General features: G+C 37.0%; 1 protein-coding gene across 10 annotated transcripts in view; it reads left to right on the forward strand.

Moving 5' to 3' along the window:
• Positions 1-20,210, forward strand: part of Enox2 (ecto-NOX disulfide-thiol exchanger 2) — a 293,814-nt gene that overhangs the window by 125,400 nt on the left and 148,204 nt on the right. For 4 of the 10 annotated variants that reach the window (XR_007209419.1, XM_048336775.1, XM_048336776.1 and 1 more), the window contains exons 3-4: positions 4,479-4,626; positions 5,370-5,513. The exons of 2 other annotated variants lie outside the window; for them this stretch is intronic. Coding sequence is in view for 3 of the 8 variants with exons in the window: in XM_048336775.1 (XP_048192732.1) it covers positions 4,554-4,626; positions 5,370-5,513 (217 nt within the window). In the remaining 5 variants the exon portion in view is untranslated. Of the gene's footprint in view, positions 1-4,478; positions 4,668-5,369; positions 5,514-20,210 lie in introns of those variants that run through there. 4 more of the 10 variants (XM_048336778.1, XM_048336780.1, XM_048336783.1 and 1 more) reach the window with 2 other exon arrangements.

A 20,210-nucleotide genomic window follows, 5' to 3' on the forward strand; every position in this document is an offset into this window, starting at 1 on the left:
ACCCTGTCTCAAATAAACAAGGTCTAAGTATATATAGCTCAGTGACAAAGAGTACTTGTCTAGCATGTGAAAGACCCTCAGATTCTCAGTATTAGACCAAATAAATTGGAACACCTTCCTCCTTCTGCCATAGAATCCTATATCTGACTTTTAAACTGAAGTCGTTTAGAAAATAAGAGTCAGATTACATAAATTTATCCTGTAGAAAAATTAGGTAGGATATTTTTATTGCCAAAAGTTTGTATTTATTCTGTCAACTTGAATTTCTGTCTGAATATTGCTGCCTTCAGTTACCGTATTTCTCAGGACTTTAACCATTTAACTTAAAGGGACCTAGTACAGAGTGGAGTTGTTTTTCTTTTTGCTAACACTATATGTTCTGAGTCCACAGCTTCAAGTAAAAATATAGCATAGATCTACAGTGTAACATTTCAGTCCTCCAACCTGAGGCAATCATTAAAAGTGTTAGATTGCATCATGAAGATGGGTCTTAATTGGACCTGATGGTAGAAATCTCAGTAAAGTCAATTGTGACAGTAACTGTTGTAGCAGCTGGCCATAAAAAGATCATTGATCTCCTTTCACAAGAATCATGAAATTTCTTCAATGCTTTTCTCAAAGGCCATGAATCATTTGCATATGTATGGCAGAAATCATTACATGTGAATTCCTTGACCTACAGATTGAAGTATTCACTAAGAACCACCCGTCATTTTGAGATATTTAAGACCTCTAGATCCATTGGATGAGGGATGACATTTTCCAAGATTCCTTTCCTGTTATGAATACTTTTTAAAGAGGCCTCATGTGTGCTATGAAGCCAGATAATCAGTATTTTAACATGACAGGAAATAACAGCTGGTTAGCTGTCTGCACAAGTCAAGTTGGTTTTAGAAAAGATTACATTACCATATGGATTTTTTATTGTGACCATAGCATACAGAATAGCAGAAATCTATATTAGTGTTTCTTATCCATTTATGTTTATCTATTTGTCTTTCCACTTGGACAAACTAAGTTTTGTGAGCTTGGGAAATAAGGTGACAAAATAGGATGGTAAAGAGCAAACAAGGCACAAGGTTTTGTTAAGTTTGTGCTCAGGAATAAGAAAGCAAGGACAGTGAGAAACTTATAGGACTTTAGAAATTTTCTGACTTTGTTCTCTGTTAGATATCCTTTACACCCTCTTTCTTTTGTGAAGTGACTTATCAGTAGAATCCTTAAAATGTTAGACATCTCTATGAATACATTTGGTGATAGTAAGGAAGATGACACTTGAACAAATTACATCTTGTTTCACATTAGGGAAAATAAAAGAATTCCCTAAACAGAGTAGGTGGTATTTTTTAAAAATTAAGGAAAGCCAACTGTGAAAACCTCGGATTCTAGCAAGAAATGGACCCCAAGCAAAGAAGTACTCCTTGAATTGAAGCCTAGTGGGTAATCTTGTGGGAAAGAATCCTGTATTGCACAGAATTAACTAGATACCCTCAAAGTTTCTTTTAAATGGAAAATATTCCATTTCATCATATCTCAAAGAAAGCGGTAAGAATTGCTTTCATAAGAGGCTAAGATAAATTCTATTGTTTAGGTGAGAATTTTAATATGGCAATTGTTTAATTTCTATCATCATTTCATCAGCAAGATTCTTGTACTTAAGGTGAGAGTTTTCCTTTTTAGGATTTAAATAATTTTAATGGGGTTGTTCCACTTAAACTATCATTTGTCATAGATCAGCTATACATAACACAGAAGAGATACTGTAAGCAGTACTGATTTATTGCTTTATTTGGAGCTGTCTTAAGGGAGGAATGAAACAATACAGTAAAAGTAGCTAGGAATCACAAGTGTCATAGGATTTTGCTATCTCTATAGCCCTTGCTCTCAAACTACAAATCTCTAGAGACTACATTGGATCCTAGATAATATAAGATGTGGATTTATTTACAATGAATCAGCTTACTGAGTGAAATGCCTCTCTCACTTTGGCAGGAGACCTTTCCCTATAAAATAGAAAGCTTGAGATGCTGCACCAAATTACCCTGATTTTCATGTCTGGATCTTACATATGGTGAATACACAGAAAGTATCTGAAATTTTGGTCTTACTCAGTGTCATAAAGATCTGGACATTAGTATGAGGAATAAAATAATTAAATCCCACTCATACTATCATGTAGCAATAACTAGAGAGTAAGAAAAATTATAGTAAGGGGGCTGGGAATATGGCCTAGTGGCAAGAGCGCTTGCCTCCTGCACATGAAGCTCTGGGTTCGATTCCCCAGCACCACGTATATGGAAAACGGCCAGAAGGGGCGCTGTGGCTCAGGTGGCAGAGTGCTGGCCTTGAGCGGGAAGAAGCCAGGGAAGGTGCTCAAGCCCTGAGTCCAAGGCCCAGGACTGGCAAAAAAAAAAAAAAAAAAAGAAAAGAAAAATTATAGTAAATGATCTGTGACTGAATACCTATACCACATCAGATTCTTTCTCCTTAGGTTCCTTCAACTTTTTCAAAAAGATACAAAGAGCAATAAAAAATTTCAGTCAGAGTAGTAGGGTATTATGTCTTTGGATCAGGGAAGTTTAGATCAATTTCTTCATATGATGAATCAACAATCTGAGAAGTTAAAATGGCAATTCAATATTATTGCTATTAATAATTAGTGAGTCTGCCATATCCATTCAGCCCTAATACAGAGACTTTACCCTCAACAGCACACTCACTCCACCATAGGACACAGAAGTCACGGAAGCCTAGGTAGAAGCAGAAAAAGAAGAGCAGAACCACACGTGTGTGTGTGTATGTGTGTGTGTGTGTGCACATACATGATTTCATTTCATGTTTAATATTTTAGCAGCCTCATGAATTGCTATTAGTAGCCTCTTTTAAAGATCATGACTATGTTAAGCTTCTCAGTTATCTATCTACCTTCATAAGACAAGGAAATGGGCTAATACACATTTTCTATAAAATTACCAAATGAGAGGCAAAATAAGAAAGACATGATTAATAACCATTAGCCAGAACTTCCTAATACCAAAGCATTTCTTTTTCTTTTTTTTTTGGCCAGTCCTGGGCCTTGGACTCAGGGCCTGAGCACTGTCCCTGGCTTCTTTTTGCTCAAGGCTAGCACTCTGCCACTTGAGCCACAGCGCCGCTTCTGGCCGTTTTCTGTATATGTGGTGCTGGGGAATCGAACCTAGGGCCTCGTGTATCCGAGGCAGGCACTCTTGCCACTAGGCTATATCCCCAGCCCAAAGCATTTCTTTTAATCAGAATTTTACCCATCCTTCAGTATCGTACTCAAGTGATGAAGATATATTTAAAATCTAATTATTTTAAGTAATGTTTCTATAATCAGCATCCGAACTTTTCAGTTATGGCATTAATTCTTGATTATTAGTTGCCAAGTCTTTAATTACATGTTAATAAAATGAGTCACCTACTACACCACCACCACCCCCTATTGTGGATGAATTAATTTATTCATCATTCATTGTGTTTTAGGCTTGGAGTGATGTACAAGCGATACAATTGTGGGGAGACTGTACAAACTTAATGGCAAATAGTTTGTTTAAATTCTTTTGGAATAATTTCATTAATGTATATTTGTTAATCTTTGCAATAATTCTACTCAATGTGAGCACTCTGTTTTCACATTGTGAAACTAAGACTAAAGATTACATGCCTTGCCAAATATTATCTACCTAGCAAAAGATACGTAGGATCCAAATCCCAATCTTTCAAGCTCTTTTCATGCAACTAGTATCTTCCATGGCACTTATTTAGATCTGTATGATATTATAGAAAGGAAGGCCAAAATAAGATAGGGATAGTACATTGATTATAGTAGACGCTGGGATGATTCAGGTACAAAAAAAATCTTCATTAGTAAATGATACAAAAATCTAATCTTTAAAAATAATTTGGTCAATATTTCCTGATACCTAATTATTCATGTTTCATAATTTGTAAGATGTTAAAAAATTTAAAGGAAATTGATATGGATATGATGTCATGAATGCTTTACTTAAAACAGAAACAAGTTTGACTCTTTCATTCAGTTACTCATGGAATATAAAAGAAACATATTTGACAAGTCCAAAAGTCCGAAAGGAATACTTTTTATGTGGTCTGAAAAAACTAGCAAGGGGATGGGATACTTTTTATTAAAAAATACAATGTCAAATCATTTTGATAAAGTCTTAGCATTCATTTTGAGGAAACTGAATTGACCTTTAGCTGACCAGATTCCAAGCTTTTTATTGATATTTTGCAATTTTATTTCAAGAATTATACAGCCAAGGGCCACAGAAAAATTGGGGTTAAAGAAAGGACTGCAGGCCAACTTGATTCCCTTGTTGATAGGTTTATGAGACTAGTGGGTAAAAGGCTTAGAAGAGGTATCTTTATATTGGGCTTTAAAAAAGCTTTTGATTCTACATTTCATGAAGTTTTAATTGAAACACTTGAAATTCCAGGTACAACTGCCAGAGGAGTAAGAAACTATCCTTGTTCAACTCTGACTGAACCACATACGACTTGAAGAATAGAAAATGGCTTTTGCCATTTTATATGGTGTTGCAGTGACTAGTAAAGTGGCCACACTTCATACAGCATTTGAAGAGGGTGAGGTTAATATCACCCATAACTCCCCATCATTCTTTCCAGTAAACAACCCCCTTGCAATTTCTGTATTCTGTTTTTGTTTCTTATTTACCATAGACTTATGGTTTTCTGCTTGAGAAATATCTACTAATTGGAAGTGACTTTGATAATAGGATAGCTTAATCATGTCTGCATCCGTTCAACAGAGGTTGTGAGGCAATACTGAAAAAATGATAGGAGATAATTCCAAGAATGTAAAGCCAATACTGTTCACATTAAGACTAGGCCTAGCCACACATATATTTTTAAAAAAAATAAGGCCCTATCTTTTTCTTCTTTCAAGATGAACTCTTACTGTTTAGTTTAGCCTCCAACTTCTAGACTTAAGCTGTCCCCCTGCCTGATCCTCCCAAGCTGAGACTACAGACACATACCACTACATCTGTCTACTCCTATCTTTTAAAGGGAAAAAAATAGAAAATCATTGCTAACTTGTGGCTAAAAATGTTAAGTTCCCACAAAAACAAGAGGACTCTAACCAATGACAGAGGTTTGAAACCTTCTGTCTGTATTCTCTTTCAATTCTGTACTTGTCAACATAATCTGTGAAAACTGGAAGGGGCAACTGCCTTTAAGGAATTCATCAGTTACTCCTTGGCTCTTTTAACTTAAAATGGTTTCCCGTAGTGGCTCATATCATAAAATCTGGAGATGATTCCAGTCCTTAATGGAGTCTGGACTTTGGCTTTCTTTTTCTTCTTTAGGATTGAACCAGCTACCCTTTGACCCTGCCAACAACAACGAGCCCCTGCAGTTTGGTAGTGCCAGTGGCCCTCTGGTCACAGAAGGCCTCATTGAGAATGGAGGGGAATCAAGCAAGAAAAGAAAGAGAACAAATACTCCTTCAGGTAAGATAGGTGATAATGCACTGTCTTGAGTAGTGCTGAAGAGTCAACATTTTCCTAAACCCTAGTATGAGATGGGTACCGTGCTAGACCTTGTAGGAACTACCAGAGTAAGAAAACGTCCCCTGCCCTCCAAATGGGATGGAGGGAATCACATACATGAATAATTGATATAGTAAGGAAAAACTGGATACAGAAAGGAGGGAGAATTTGGTTCCGGATTTGGAATTGTGGAATGCTTCATCACAGAAGTGCTATTTTCAGCGGATCCTTAAAGAATGGGTAGACATGAGACAAAAGGAGTTGAATAAAAAACATAGTGTTAGTTAGAATTGATTGTATGATTGTCTTTGTATGTACATTTGGCAATCTACACTCACTTTGCATTTAACACAGATAAGTACATATACTTACATCTCCCCATTTCCACTTCTGTTCTCATGCCTACATGTCTTTTTCCTTTGAGACAAGGTCTCTCTGTACAGCCCAGCAGGTTGGCCCTCAATGTATGATCTTCCTGTACCTGCCTTCAAAGAGTGCTGAGTTTGCAAACATGCACCTCCACACTCAGGCCTATATTTTCTTTTATGTCCTTATAATTCTTTTAGAATAACTGGCAAACAGATGCTCCTAAATACTAAATAACAGCCAAGTGAATTGTTAGCGTTATCTGTAATCTCCCTCCCATTCTTTCTCTCCTGTTGGCCTGTTCTCATGTGAAATTTCTTCAAAAAGAATTAGAAAACAGTAGGAAAATCAGGTAGTAACTGATCATTTGGTATTTTTAAACCTCATCATTAAGTTGCTTGGTTACTTATTTGGAAATAGTATACAGAAATTGATCTCTGATTTTGTGGTGACCCTAACACACATGTTCGTATTTTCAGTTTGGTTTCTTTCATTATTCCGTTTACTTTCAGCTTATAAAATAGTATATTTATATAAATATAATGGCATATATGTCTGCTCGATCATAGAACTTTCTGCTTAAAAGTCAAGATATTAGGTACACACATATAATGAAAATGTAGTTGAACATTGCCTATGTGGAATCTTTAAGAAAGGAGTGAGCCAGACTCTAGGGGCTCACACCTATAATCCTACCTACTTAGGAGGCTGAGATCTAAGGATCATGGTTCAAAGCCAGCCTGGGCAGTAAATTCTGCTAGACTCTTATCTCCAATAAACTACTCACAAAAGCCAGAAGTGGCACTGTGTCTCCAAGTATTAGAGTGCTCGCTTTTAATTCAAACCCCCAGGACTTGTAAAATGGAAAGCAGGAAGGAAGGAAGAAAGGAAGGAAGGAAGGAAGGAAGGAAGGAAGGAAGGAAGGAAGGAAGGAAGGAAGGAAGGAAGGAAGGAAGAAAGAAAGAAAGGAGTGATTCTTACATAACTTTGTTTTATGGAACACAGAAAGGCATGGTGAATAGCCAAGAAATTGGCCTGAATTCTAACTCATTTATTCTCTCCCTCTCTTATTCTCTCTCTCACACTCTATCTCCCTTATTCTTTCTTTTTCCCTCCTTCCCTCCCCCTCTCTCCTGAAGTTAGTTACTTAATGTAACTTATTTTCCTCAACTATAGAAGTGAATTATGTTAAGAAAATGTTATGTGAATTATTTTAGGAAATGATATAAAGTGTGTAACATACAGTAAGCATTTAATAACTGTTATTATTTTGTTATTATATAATAATATTGTGAACCTCATCTTTTTTAAGCATCAGCATATTTCACATTTTAGGTAATCATTATGGGCACAAATTATGTCAGTGTGTGTGTACTTATCTGCTTTTGTAAGACTTACATTCAATATAAATTAATTTCCCTTGATAATTTACAGACATAATTTTAGTCATTAGTTGTTGTGTACTATTAGAATTTTTAAGGTTTACTATGGAATGTCATAGGTCTTTTTACCTCTGTACTAAATTGTGTCAGACTTTGGTGCTTTTAATAGTTATTACAGCTACATTTTATGTAGTTCTGTTTCCTTTCTGCACCCCCTTCTTATTCCTCTCAGTGTCCCTTCATGTAGCAACTCTTATCCTCTTTCTAATTAGTTATGAACATTAAAAACAAAACAACAAAAAAAAAAACTCTCCAGGTACCAGTGTCTCAGGCCTGTAATACTAGCTATTCTGGAGACTGAGAGCTGAAGATGATGGTTTAAAGGCAATCCAGGCAGGAAACTACATGATACTTTTATTTCCAATTAACCACCAAAATGCAGGACGTGGAAGTGGTAGAGAACCAGCCGTAAGCAAACAAGCTAAGAGACACCATCCAAGCCCCGAGTTCAAGAAATGTAAAGAAAAGGGGAAGGGGGAACAAGACTCAATTAGCAGAACACTTACAAGTACAGTACCCTGAGTTCACACCCCTGTATATAAAAAAAAATATTTAGCTCTCCTAGTCCATGTATCAATTTAGTATATTAATCAATAGCTAAGTAAGCTGTCAATGGAACCTAAAGGAGAATTAGAGCATCAACTTTTTTTTCATCTTTATTTTTTATTTCTTACCAGTAATACTGGGATTTGAACGCAGGGCCTTACACTTGCTAGGCTAGTGCTTTACCACTTGAGCCACTTTTTTGGCCCTTGGGTATCAACTTTTAAGATGCTATTTTTGATCATTTATTAGTTTTTCTACTGTAATCATAAACAATGTGCTACCTTTGGATAATATCTTATGAACTGTAGTTAACTCATAAGGGTGGAGAAAAGGTACATGCATTAATCTAAATTATGAACTAACTTTAAAAAACTGACATTTTATTTCTAATGAGGATATTCAGTAAGAACAAAGTTAACCGTTACAGATATAGGACTTTTAACCGTAGATTATACTAATCTATAATTAGCAGAATCAATTTGCATTCAAATAATGAATATGCTGAAGTTCTTTAAAAACAGTATGTTCTTTAAAATAGGTGAAATAAGCTGCTGGCAGACTAAATTAACTCCCTTGAAATCTTGTTCACACTATTTGCTTAGCGAACCCTTTCTTTGTATTACACAGGTAATTCTAGCCCAGGTTAAATTACCACTAATTCCAAATTACTGTAGTCCAAATTAATGAGGTTTTACTATATAGAGAGTCTCTTGTGATTGTTCTCTGGCAATACTGTAGTACTGTTAATGGGAGGATTACTTTATAATATTATTTTCTTCCTCTACAGTGTTAGACAAAAGGAAATGGGAAGATAATTTGTAAGTAGGAACTTTTGTCTACTTTCATTATGATTTCCTACATCATGGCAAAGAGGAAAGATAGGCATAGAAGTTCTTATAGGAGTTACCAGACATTTCAGTTCTGAGATGAGGTACATGTCCAGCCATTGTTTCATATGGTCCCATAATGCCACGGAGTGAAAGCCATATTTCTCCCTCTCCTGCACTACGAAGAAGTGAAGCTGCAAAGGAATGACAGCTTCAGATCCTCACTATACATCCTCCATTCTTTCTTTCCCATTCCTCCTACATTGCCCTTTGGCTACAAACTGCTTCTTTTGTACTAAAGTTGATTTCTTAAAAGTCACCAACAGGGGCTGGGGATATGGCCTAGTGGCAAGAGTGCTTGCCTCGTATATATGAGGCCCTGGGTTCAATTCCCCAGCACCACATATACAGAAGATGGCCAGAAGTGGCGCTGTGGCCCAAGTGACAGAGTGCTAGCCTTGAGCAAAAAGAAGCCAGGGACAGTGCTCAGGCCCTGAGTCCAAGGTCCAGGACTGGCCAAAAAAAAAAAAGTCACCAACAGCCACTGCTATGGTTTGTGTGCTAAGGTTTGTGTGCTGGAAGCTTAGTCCTCAGTGTGGCAATGTTGAGGTGTTGGAACCTTTTAAGACATGGTACCCAGGGGCTGGGAATATGCCCTAGTGGTAGAGTGCTTCCCTCGCATACATGAAGCCCTGGATTTGATTCCTCAGCACCACCTGTACAGAAAAAAAGCCAGAAGTGGCGCTGTGGCTCAAGTAGTAGAGTGCTAGCCTTGAGCAAAAAGAAGCCAGGGACAGTGTTCAGGCCCTGAGTTCAAACCCCAGGACTGGCAAACACACACACACACACACACACACACACACACACACACACACACACACACACGATACCCAGTAGAAGGTATTTAAGTCTTTGGAGTTTCACCCTCATGAGCAGATTAATGCCCATTAATCTTGAAGGAGTAGATTAATATTTACAAGAGGAAGTTATTATTATAAAAGTACAAGACTGACCCCTTCCCATTCTCTTCCTTCCTTCCTTGCATATATGCCCCTTCTGCACTTGGCTAGTTTGCTTTCCATTTCTTTGCCATGTTCTGAAACAGTCTGACAGAGATGCTCAACTTGTTTGGAATTTCTAGCCACCAGATAGTGAGACAAAACTCTTATCTAATGTATCCAGTCTCAGATATTTTGTTATTGCAATACAAAGTGGACTAGGGCAACCTCCTCATATCAAAGTCAGTAGGTTTTTAGTAGTTCTCAGTCACCTTGACCTCATTTTATTTGATGTGATGAATAACCTCCCTTTCCTTAGATTCCCTTTACTTTTATCTTCCTTGGCAATGTACTATGTTATTTATCCTTCCTTTTTGCTTTAAAAATATAACATTTAATTGTTTACAGTTTATTAGCGTACATTACTTGTACAAAGAAATTTTACTATATTGTCATACTCACATGCAATGTACCCCTTCCCTTTCTTAAAACAATTTTGACAGTTTTTAAGGTTCTATTTTCTTTTTTTTTTTTTTGCCAGTCCTGGGCCTTGGACTTAGGGCCTGAGCACTGTCTCTGGCTTCTTCCCACTCAAGGCCCCTAGCACTCTGCCACCTGAGCCACAGCGCCACTTCTGGCCGTTTTCCATATATGTGGTGCTGGGGAATCGAACCCAGAGCTTCACGTGTAGGAGGCAAGCACTCTTGCGACTAGGCCATATTCCCAGCCCCTTTCATATATGTTTATAAGGCACTTCAAGCATATTCACTGTCCTTATACTCCACTCCTCTTTCACCTTCTCTCATCCTACTGATACCTACCTACAATTTGAACCTTTTTTTTGCCAGTCCTGGGGCTTGGACTCAGGGCCTGAACACTGTCCCTGGCTTCTTGAAGGCTAGCATGCTACCTGTAGAGCCACAGTGCCACGTCCAGCTTTTTCTCTGTATGTGGTGCTAAGAAATCAAACCCAGGGCTTCATGCATGCTAGGCAAGCTCTACCACTAAGTACATTCCCAGCCCAATTTGAATCTTTTTATATTCCTATCATTCAATTTTAATGACTAAATTCCACGTATGAAAGGGGAAGCGTGATATTTGTCTTTCATACTCTATATCATATATATTAGCATAATCTCTAGTTTCATTCATTTTCCCCTACAAATGGCACAATTTTGTTCTTTATAACTCAGTAACACTTCATTATTCATATTTACCTCATTTTATTTATCCTTTCATTAGTTAATGAGCACCTAGATTGATTCTGTATTGTGGCTATTCTGAATAGTGCTACTATAAGCATAATCATGTACGTATCTTGATGTATATTGATTTACATTCCTATATATGTATATGTATATATACATATATATATATATTAGTGGTATAACAGGATCCTTTGGTAGTTCTTCTTTTGAATGAACCTCCATACTGATTTCCATAGTGATTGCACTAGTTTACATTATTACCAACAGTATATAAGGATCTCTTTCTCTGCATCCTCACCAGCATTTGTTGTTACTTGTTACTTGTTACTGCCATTCTTGATGGGTGAGATGGAATCTCAGTGATGTTTTGTTTTGCTTTATGGCTTTCCTTTATGGCTAAGGATGTTGGACTTGTCTTCATGGCTTTATTGGCCATTTGACTTTTTTGGAAAACTGTCTATTCAGTTTATTTGTTCATTCATTTATATTACTCTTTTGGTGTTTAATTTTGGGAGCTTGTTATATATTCTGAATATTAATCCTTTATCCAATAAATAGCTGGCAAAAGATTTTCTCCTATTTTATAAGTCGCATTTTCATTTCTGCAATTGTTTCCTTTAGTTTGAGGTATAATCCAATTTTTAGTTCTTACTGAATGTATAATCCAATTTTTAGTTCTTATTTGTAATTTCTGAGCAATTGGTATTCTGTTCAGGAAAATGTTACCCATACTTATATATTTCAGGGTTTTCCCTATATTTTCCTCTAGTAGTTTGAAGGTTTCTAGTCTTATTAATTAAGATGTTGGGTCTGTATGGAATTGTTTTTTTTTATAAAAAACGAGAGATAGAAATCTAGTTTCAGTCTCCTACAGGTGAATATCCAGTTTTCCCAGCTCCATTTGTTGAAGATACAATCTTTCCCTTATTGTATGTTTTTCGTGCATTTGTCAAAAATCAGATAGGTATAGGTGTGTGTGTTCTTGTTTCTTGATTTTCTATTCTATTAATCTATATGTCTGTGTGCAATCCATTGTAGTTTTTGTTACTGTAGCTCTGTGTTATAATTTTGGCCATGTATTGTACTGTCTCTACCGTTGCTCTTTTTTTTTTTTTTTTTTTTTGCTTAGGATTGCTTTGGCTATTCAAGGTCTTTTGTCCTTCCAAATTAATGTTAGAATAGATTTTCCCCATTTCTATGAAGAATAACATTGGACTTTTGGTGGGGATGTCACTTGAGTCTGTAGATTATCTTTGGTGGTATAGACACTTTCACAGTGTTAATTCTCCTGATTCTTTTTTCTTTTTCTTTTTTTTGGCCAGTCCTGGGCCTTGGACTCAGGGCCTGAGCACTGTCCCTGGCTTCCTTTTGCTCAAGGCTAGCACTCTGCCACTTGAGCCACAGCACCACTTCTGGCCGTTTTCTGTATATGTGGTGCTGTGGAATCGAACCCAGTGCCTCATGTATACGAGGCAAGCTCTCTTGCCACTAGGCCATATCCCCAGCCCCTAATTCTCCTGATTCTTGATCATGGGAAATATATCTTCTAGTGACTTCTTCCATTTTTTTTCTTCAACATTTTATAGTTTTCCTTGTAGAGATATTACTTTAGGGTTATTTTAAGGCTATTATGAAAAGGTGATGGCTTTTATAATTTCTTCTTAGCCTGTTTATTATTGCATATCCAATGCATTGTTTTAAGGAATATGATGGCGCTAAAAGAAGTATCAGCTATCTGAAGGAGCAATCAACTAATTAGGAATAGTCATCATACGAAAGTGAACATCTAGATGTGGAGATAGTCATATTTCCACTGTTATTTCTCTACAGGCTTATGTTGTTAAAAGATAAGTTAGCACCTAAATAACTGATGCTGTGCTAGAGATATAGCTGAGTAGTAAAGCACCTGCCTCATATGTTCGAGGCTCCAGTTTCTTTCTCCAGCACCAGAAAAGAATTAAATACCTCCTGCCTGATTTAAGAAGCATTGCCAAAGTTAATGTGAATAATTTATAGCTTACTATGCAAAGAGCTATCTTAAGCCATTTCCCATATGCAGTAATGATTGAATCCCAAGCATTCAATGTCTCCAGGAAGACTCTTCAGTTCAATAACAATTTGCATTGGGGTAGTGTTTCTTTCTCTTAAAGTATTTTTATATTCACTGCATTTTATAGATGAGTTACTAATCACCAGTGAAGAGAGGTCAATTTGGCTAAGGTGGACTACCATCACTAGGAATAGTAATTAGGGTACCAAATTCCAGAAAGTATATAATCTTGATCATAAGCCTCTTTGCTTGATTCTTAAGGGTTTCATTTAGATTTTTTGGAAACCAAAAGAAGACTTGGCAATATAAAGATAGCAAAAAGTTGCAACAATACAAATAATAGAATGATTGGAAAAAGAGTGCTTCAGAGCAGCAAGCAAAGATTTGGTCAGATGGGAGGAAGAACTACACTGGGGCTATTGGAGACATTTAATCTCCCTTGGAAAGGAAGTAGCAATAAGATGACCACTCATCTGCTTGGGAGTATTTTTGTTTCCTTTCTTATCTAGAAGAAGGGCAATGAGACAGGAAACTTTTCGATGACACTTATAGCCCTTTGATTTACCTCAGACTGATGGGGCTGAGACTTTCATTTCACATGTACTTTGAAGTCCTCAAATGAAAGCATTGATTGTTTTTAAAGGGAGAAAATGCCACCATTTTATATCTTGGTAAGTGGCATGTCAACTGAATTATTATATTGCCAAAGGCAAGAAGAGTCTATTGTTCCTTCAGATGGAATTAAAATATGAAAAAGAGTAGACTAATAGCCCTACTTACTTTCTTTATTCCTTTGGACATTTTTATCTGATTACAGTTTCAAGAAATAAAACTATTATCTTGATAACTAAAGGATCAAAAAAGCAAGCATTTTTTTCTTTCTCAGGACTAATGGAAAGTTAGAATGAAATTTTCCATCTACAAGGACATTCTGGGGGAGAGGAGAGTGAAGGTAGTCCAAAAGAGGCAGGGTAAAAAAAATGCAAATACATCTCTCTTAATTTACCCTGATCATCAGATCATATTGGAAGATTCTATGACTTCACTGTACTAAAGTCTTTAAGACTCTCTTATCAGACATGACGTGAACACTAATTCCTCTTATGTTAGTCATTTAACATGTATATTGAATCACAGTATTTTAGAGTTCGAGGCAGTGTTCTCTAACTCCATCATTTGTTGTTTTTTTTAGTTTTATTTTATTGTCCAGATGGGTTACAGTTACATATATAAAGTAGCGAGTTACCCCTCCCTCATTTTTATCCCACTATTTCTTCTCCCCCAATGCTCCCCCAGTTGTACAGTTATTTCCAGCATATTGTCTTGTGCATATCACTGTTGCATTGGTTATCCTTTGTCTCACCATTTTGATGTTCCCCTGACCTTACCTAATTCAGATACATGTATATATAATACCCAGGGTACAAAAATCAAATAAAGTGGGCTGAGGATATGGCCTAGTGGCAAGAGTGCCTGCCTCATATACATGAGGCCCTAGGTTCGATTCCCCAGCACCACATATACAGAAAATGGCCAGAAGTGGCGCTGTGGCTCAAGTGGCAGAGTGCTAGCCTTGAGCAAAAAGAAGCCAGGGACAGTGCTCAGGCCCTGAGTCCAAACCCCAGGACTGGCCAAAAAAAAAAAAATCAAATAAAGTGATGAGACAAGGATGTTCACTCTCTCCCCTCCTAACTCCATCATTTATATAGTCTTCTGGCAATAACTACTTCCTATTCTGCCATCAAATTAACCATGTGACTTTAAGATAAGTCCTTTCTGTGGGTCTGAGTTTCTTCATTACAACTTCCTAGGATTATGACATGTAATCAATTTGTGTTCACTGGGGAAAGCTTATATATAATCTAGCATTCCCACCATGCTAATAGCATTACATGATTTGGAGCGTGCTAACCTAGGGGTGTATGAGTCCCTATATCTGCTATGACAGGCATGTAGGGGAAGAACCATTGATCATCAGAGAGGAAAGAAGTTTGAGATTAAGAAATACCTATGAAGGAATTGCTTCTGTGGAGCTGCACTCAGGTAGCTTAGCAAATCAAAGAAGAAACTCCTTGGGACACGTGCTTACTTAGCAGAGATCAGCATATGTTGCCCATCCAACCAGCCCTTAAAGCATCCCATGAAGAAAGCATTTATAGTATTTTTTGTCTGTCAGTTTAAACTAGGTTGCATAATTTTGTCTAGATGATATCTTTCATTTTCTTGGTTTTTAGGCAGGCTCATTTGAAAACAATCAGCTTTAGTTCAGGAAAAATTAAATTTGAAAGTAAGAAGATTCTTAAATTTTAATAGACGTTTTTCTTGTCTGCTAGCTTAGTAGTTAAGGAATTTTATTCTTGTACCTGGGGTCTGAAAGAGCTTCTTTGGTCTAAAAGAGAAAGTCACATACTCAGACATATAATGAAAAGTATACAGAAGCCTATGGCTATGGTTATGAATTTGCCACTTGTTACTCTTTTGACCTTGTGTAAGTAAAAAAGCCACTTTTAAGCCTCAGTTTCTGCATCTGTTTAATAGGGAGGTACATTTTGAAACCATTCAACTTTATGACTGCTGCTACTGTTTATGAAGGTATGATAGCCTGAAGCAACTATACTGTTTTTCTCCTTCCAGTTAAAAATCAAACCAATGGGGGAGGGAAACCTTTGCAGAACAAAATATGGCATCAGCCTAATTATACATAAAATAAGAATTTGTAGGACATTCCTTAAGCCTAAAATGAACCTTATAGCCATCTTCAACTCCAAAGCTATACCTTGGTATCTATCTGTAGGGAATGTAGGTCTACAGAACAAACCACTTTCCCTGGCATTGTCATTGAGATTAAGGACGTTTATCATGCTTCTGTGAAAGCTAGAAATTAATAGTAGAATGGTCCTTCAGCTCTGCCGCCAGAACATAGTGTCCATGCCCTAAATTAGGCTAATTTTGCAAGAAAAAGGGGTCTATCTCAGCTGTAGGGAATTCAGACCTAAGAGATAGAAGAATGTATAGGTTATACCATGAAACAGCACTTACTTTCATTTAAGCCTTCCAATGGGATAAATCAGTCTTCCTTCTGTGCCAAGAGGCTAAGCAGAGAAGATTCCATACCACTTTCAGTCCCTCTTCACAAGAAGAATTGAAGCTTTCTCCTCCCCGTGCTATGATAACATGTGATAAAATAATTACCAAGCCCCCACCCACATTACGGGTGGCTTTTTTTTTCTAGATTAACCTGACTTTTGAGTTTTCAAAGTTCTATGCTTAGGATATTTTTTGTAATGCTGGGGATGGAATCCAGGTCTTTGCACACAGAAGGCAAGTGTTCTAGCACTGTACTATACCCCAGACCCTGATTTTTTTGAGACAGATTTTTTGCAGTATAGCCCAGGTTGATCTCAAATTTATAATGTTCCTGCCTAACCCTCCCAAATGTGAGGAAATATGAACCTTCGTTCTTGACAAGGAATTTTCTTTTGGGCAGTACAGGAAATTGAACTCACAACATTGCGCTTGCTAACCAAGCTATCTACTAATTGAGCCACAGCACTAGCCCTCTTTTGCTTAAAAAATTATCATTAAAGTAGTTGTACAGAGTTTCCATTTAACAAAGCAGTTTATGTATACAATATATCTTGACCAATGTCACCCCTTTCAACCTCCTCCCCCATCCCTCCCCTACCCACCCATTCCCTCACTCTTTAATTTTGTAGGCTACTTGGATTGTTGTCTGCATTTTCCCCTCATTCCCTCTTCATCTGTGTACCCCTTTCCCCTTGACTTCACACCACCCATTTCGAGTAAACCCTTCTGGGTATTTTGTTTCTGTGAACTTTGATTTTTAGCTTTCTAAGGAATTACATTATTTGATGTGGGGGAGGGGGGTTCTGGATGGAAAAAACAAGGGCAGAGTTGACACTGTTCACAAAGAAATGCACTTATTACCCTGACCTAGATAACTGTAACCCCTCTGTACAATCACCTTTACAGCAAAAATAAATTTAAGAAATAAGGTAAAATAAAAAGGAATTACAGTATTTGAGATCTCCCTTGAATCTACCATAGTTCTTAATAAGTTTCTCTACCCTTACTTACCACTCAATGTATTTACTTATGAGTCTGTAGGCTAAATCTAGCTTCCACATATAAGGGAAAACATGGATCATTTTCTTTTTGAGATAGAATCTCATACTTTTGCTTGGCTGGTCTTAGACCGTGATTTTCCTACATTCTGAGTATCCTGGATCACAGGACTATGCCACTATGCCCAGCTTGGTTTTTGTTTTGTTATTTTTATATTAAATATGTTCTGCATTTTGATTAGTATGTATTAGTTGCACAATGTGTAGGAGGATGTGATCAGGTCTCACTAACTTTTGTCCATGTTGGCCTCAGCTTTAATCCTCCCATTTTTGCCTCCCAAGTAAATGGGAATATAGGTGTGTACTGCCACATCTGACTTGGTAATTTTTTTAATTTAAGGGAAAACTGATTATAACAGTCAAATGTGTTGATATAAATAAGGTTGAACTGTTATAGTACATATGTGTTATATAATTTCTCAGTTTATAAAATCACGACAAATTCCAGATGAAATCCATCTCTTTTTATCTAATGTAGCCTCAAAGTAATACCTTACAGTAATGACATTTCACTTTTTTGAATTTTCTCAAATGCAGAATACCTTTGCTATCTTTTCAGAATGGGTGTTCATAAGTTGTTATAAATTCCATGAGTCTTCCTTGCTCCTCTAATATGTCAATTGAAATCCTTTATATATTTTATTAAGAGCCAGATATTATGAAGCACGTAATATATTCCGTACACTTCTCTAAGTATTTTAAATGTGTTAACTTACTTGATTTTCTAGCAAACCTATGAGATAAATATGCTGAATGTCCACACTTTAAAAATAAGGAAATTTAAACCTAAAGAAGTTTGATAATTTGTCCTAATAGTACATAGAGGAAGTGAGATTCAAACCCAAGAATGTACCTTCAAAATGAGTGTCAGTGTTGGTGATTCTAATAACCATCCACCTTGAAAACTAGTGCAGCTAACCATGGTCCATCAGGCTAGTTAAATATAGTTAGGCCATTGTGGTTCAGAATGCTAGATACATGTATTTCATGACAGAATATGTAGTCTTCTGTTAAGAACTGAAACAAGTCAGGTACTAGTAGCTCATGCCTATAATCCCAGCTATGTGGAGGGCTGAGATCGGGAGAATTGCTGTTGAACGCCAGCCCAGAGTAAAAGTACATGACACCCTTTCTGGACCCAGAGCTGTGTGTAGTGGTATACACCTGTCGTTGTCAGAGGCGGAATTTAGTAACATCAAAGTTCCAGCTGATGCCCAGGCAGAAAAGTTGACAAAACATCATCTCAGTAGGAGGAACTAGATATGGTGCCATACGCCTATCATGCCAGCTACAATGGAAAGCATAAAATGGTTGCTCGCCCTGGAAAGAAAAAGAAAACAAGACACTGTGTCAAAAATGACCAGTGCTAGAGAAGGGAAAAGGGGACAGGAGCCAGAGACTTGAGTCGGCATTAGAAAACCTGTCTAGCAAGCGTGAAACCCTAAATTCAAAGCCCAAGAACTACCAAAAAAAATAGCTAAACTGATCAAAGAGACAGTGAAGCAGCAGACCAAAAGATGGAAATGACTGTGCAAATATTGACCTCTCTAGATATCTTAACACAGAACAAAGAGACTGTCTTATTTGCAATTTTTCTTTCTTGGTTCTGTTTCCTGATATCCATTTATTATCTGTTGCAATAAAAATCTCTGAAGATGAAATTCCCTGTGGTTGTGATCAGAGAGACAGTCTTGATTGTTTTTCTAATCTTCAATTTCCTCAATAATGTGAACTATTCAATTTAAACTGTGTAGGTTATAGTACTTCATATTGAGCAATTTCATGTGTAATAGAATTAATTTTGGACTATTCTGCATATTCGACATTTGAATTTTAAGCAAAAGCAACTTTCATGTGCAAGCTGTTTTGTAGAATGTGGTAAGAGTTGTACACAGAGCCACTAGAGATGTGCTCAACTACACAAATGGGGTGTATTAACTGCAGTGAGAGGAGTAGAATATAGCAGGTGATATCCTCAATGCAGTCACTCCCTTACTATTTGCTTCAATAACAACAGTAACATGAATGGCAGCTTTTTTTTTTTTTTGGTCAGTCCTGGGCCTTGGTCTCAGGGCCTGAGCACTGTCCCTGGCTTCTTCCCGCTCAAGGCTAGCACTCTGCCACTTGAGCCACAGCGCCGCTTCTGGCCGTTTTCTGTATATGTGGTGCTGGGGAATCGAACCTAGGGCCTCGTGTATCCGAGGCAGGCACTCTTGCCACTAGGCTATATCCCCAGCCCGAATGGCAGCTTTTATTACATATTAATTGTATGCCAGCCACTTAATTGTGTGACCAAGTGTTTTGCATATGTAAACCCAAGGACCTTTCACAACTCTATAGGGTAGATTTCATTCCCTTCTTTGTTGATAGAATTCTTTAAAAAAAAACAAAAAAACTTGAGGCTAGGACAACCTACATGTTTCCCAGGCTACAACTACTAAGTAGTATAATAAGACTTAAAAGAGAGGGACAGAGGAACAGATGTTAAGAACACATATTAAGACCTGGCTCAAATCTTAAGCATTTTATAGCAGCCCTTAGAGCCTCAGTCTTCTTATCACTGAAATAGACACAATCATACCAAATATATAAAGATGTTTTAGTATTCAATGAGAAAATTAATAGTGCTTAGTACATGATATTCTTTTGCTCAATTAATACTAAGTAATCTTAATAACTGTGAAGCATTGTAGTAGGCATTAGGCTAACTCAGACACTCAGCCCAGCCTTATGACACAACCTAATAAGAAAGTTCTTAAGCAGATAATTATATGAATAATTATTTCCAATTATGATGAGTTCTATGAAAGATTGCCAATGCATAGTGAATACTCAGTAAATAAGAACAGATATATACTGAGTGGCCATTATGTACTGAGAATTATACCAGATAGAAAATTGAGTATAAGTGCAGTATTGAGATGGAGAGTAAAATCATTTTATGGAATTTTATATCAGATTGGGGTGCAGTTAATGACATCTGCTTTCCTATGGTCATTTTAGGAAATGTTGAGAGGGGGAGGTAAGACTGGAAAGTGGGATAATCAAATGAAGTGTCCATTCTTTTCCCAAGGTT

Source organism: Perognathus longimembris, chromosome 28, assembly GCF_023159225.1.
Source record: "Perognathus longimembris pacificus isolate PPM17 chromosome 28, ASM2315922v1, whole genome shotgun sequence".
In the NCBI taxonomy this organism is placed as follows: Eukaryota; Metazoa; Chordata; class Mammalia; order Rodentia; family Heteromyidae; genus Perognathus; species Perognathus longimembris.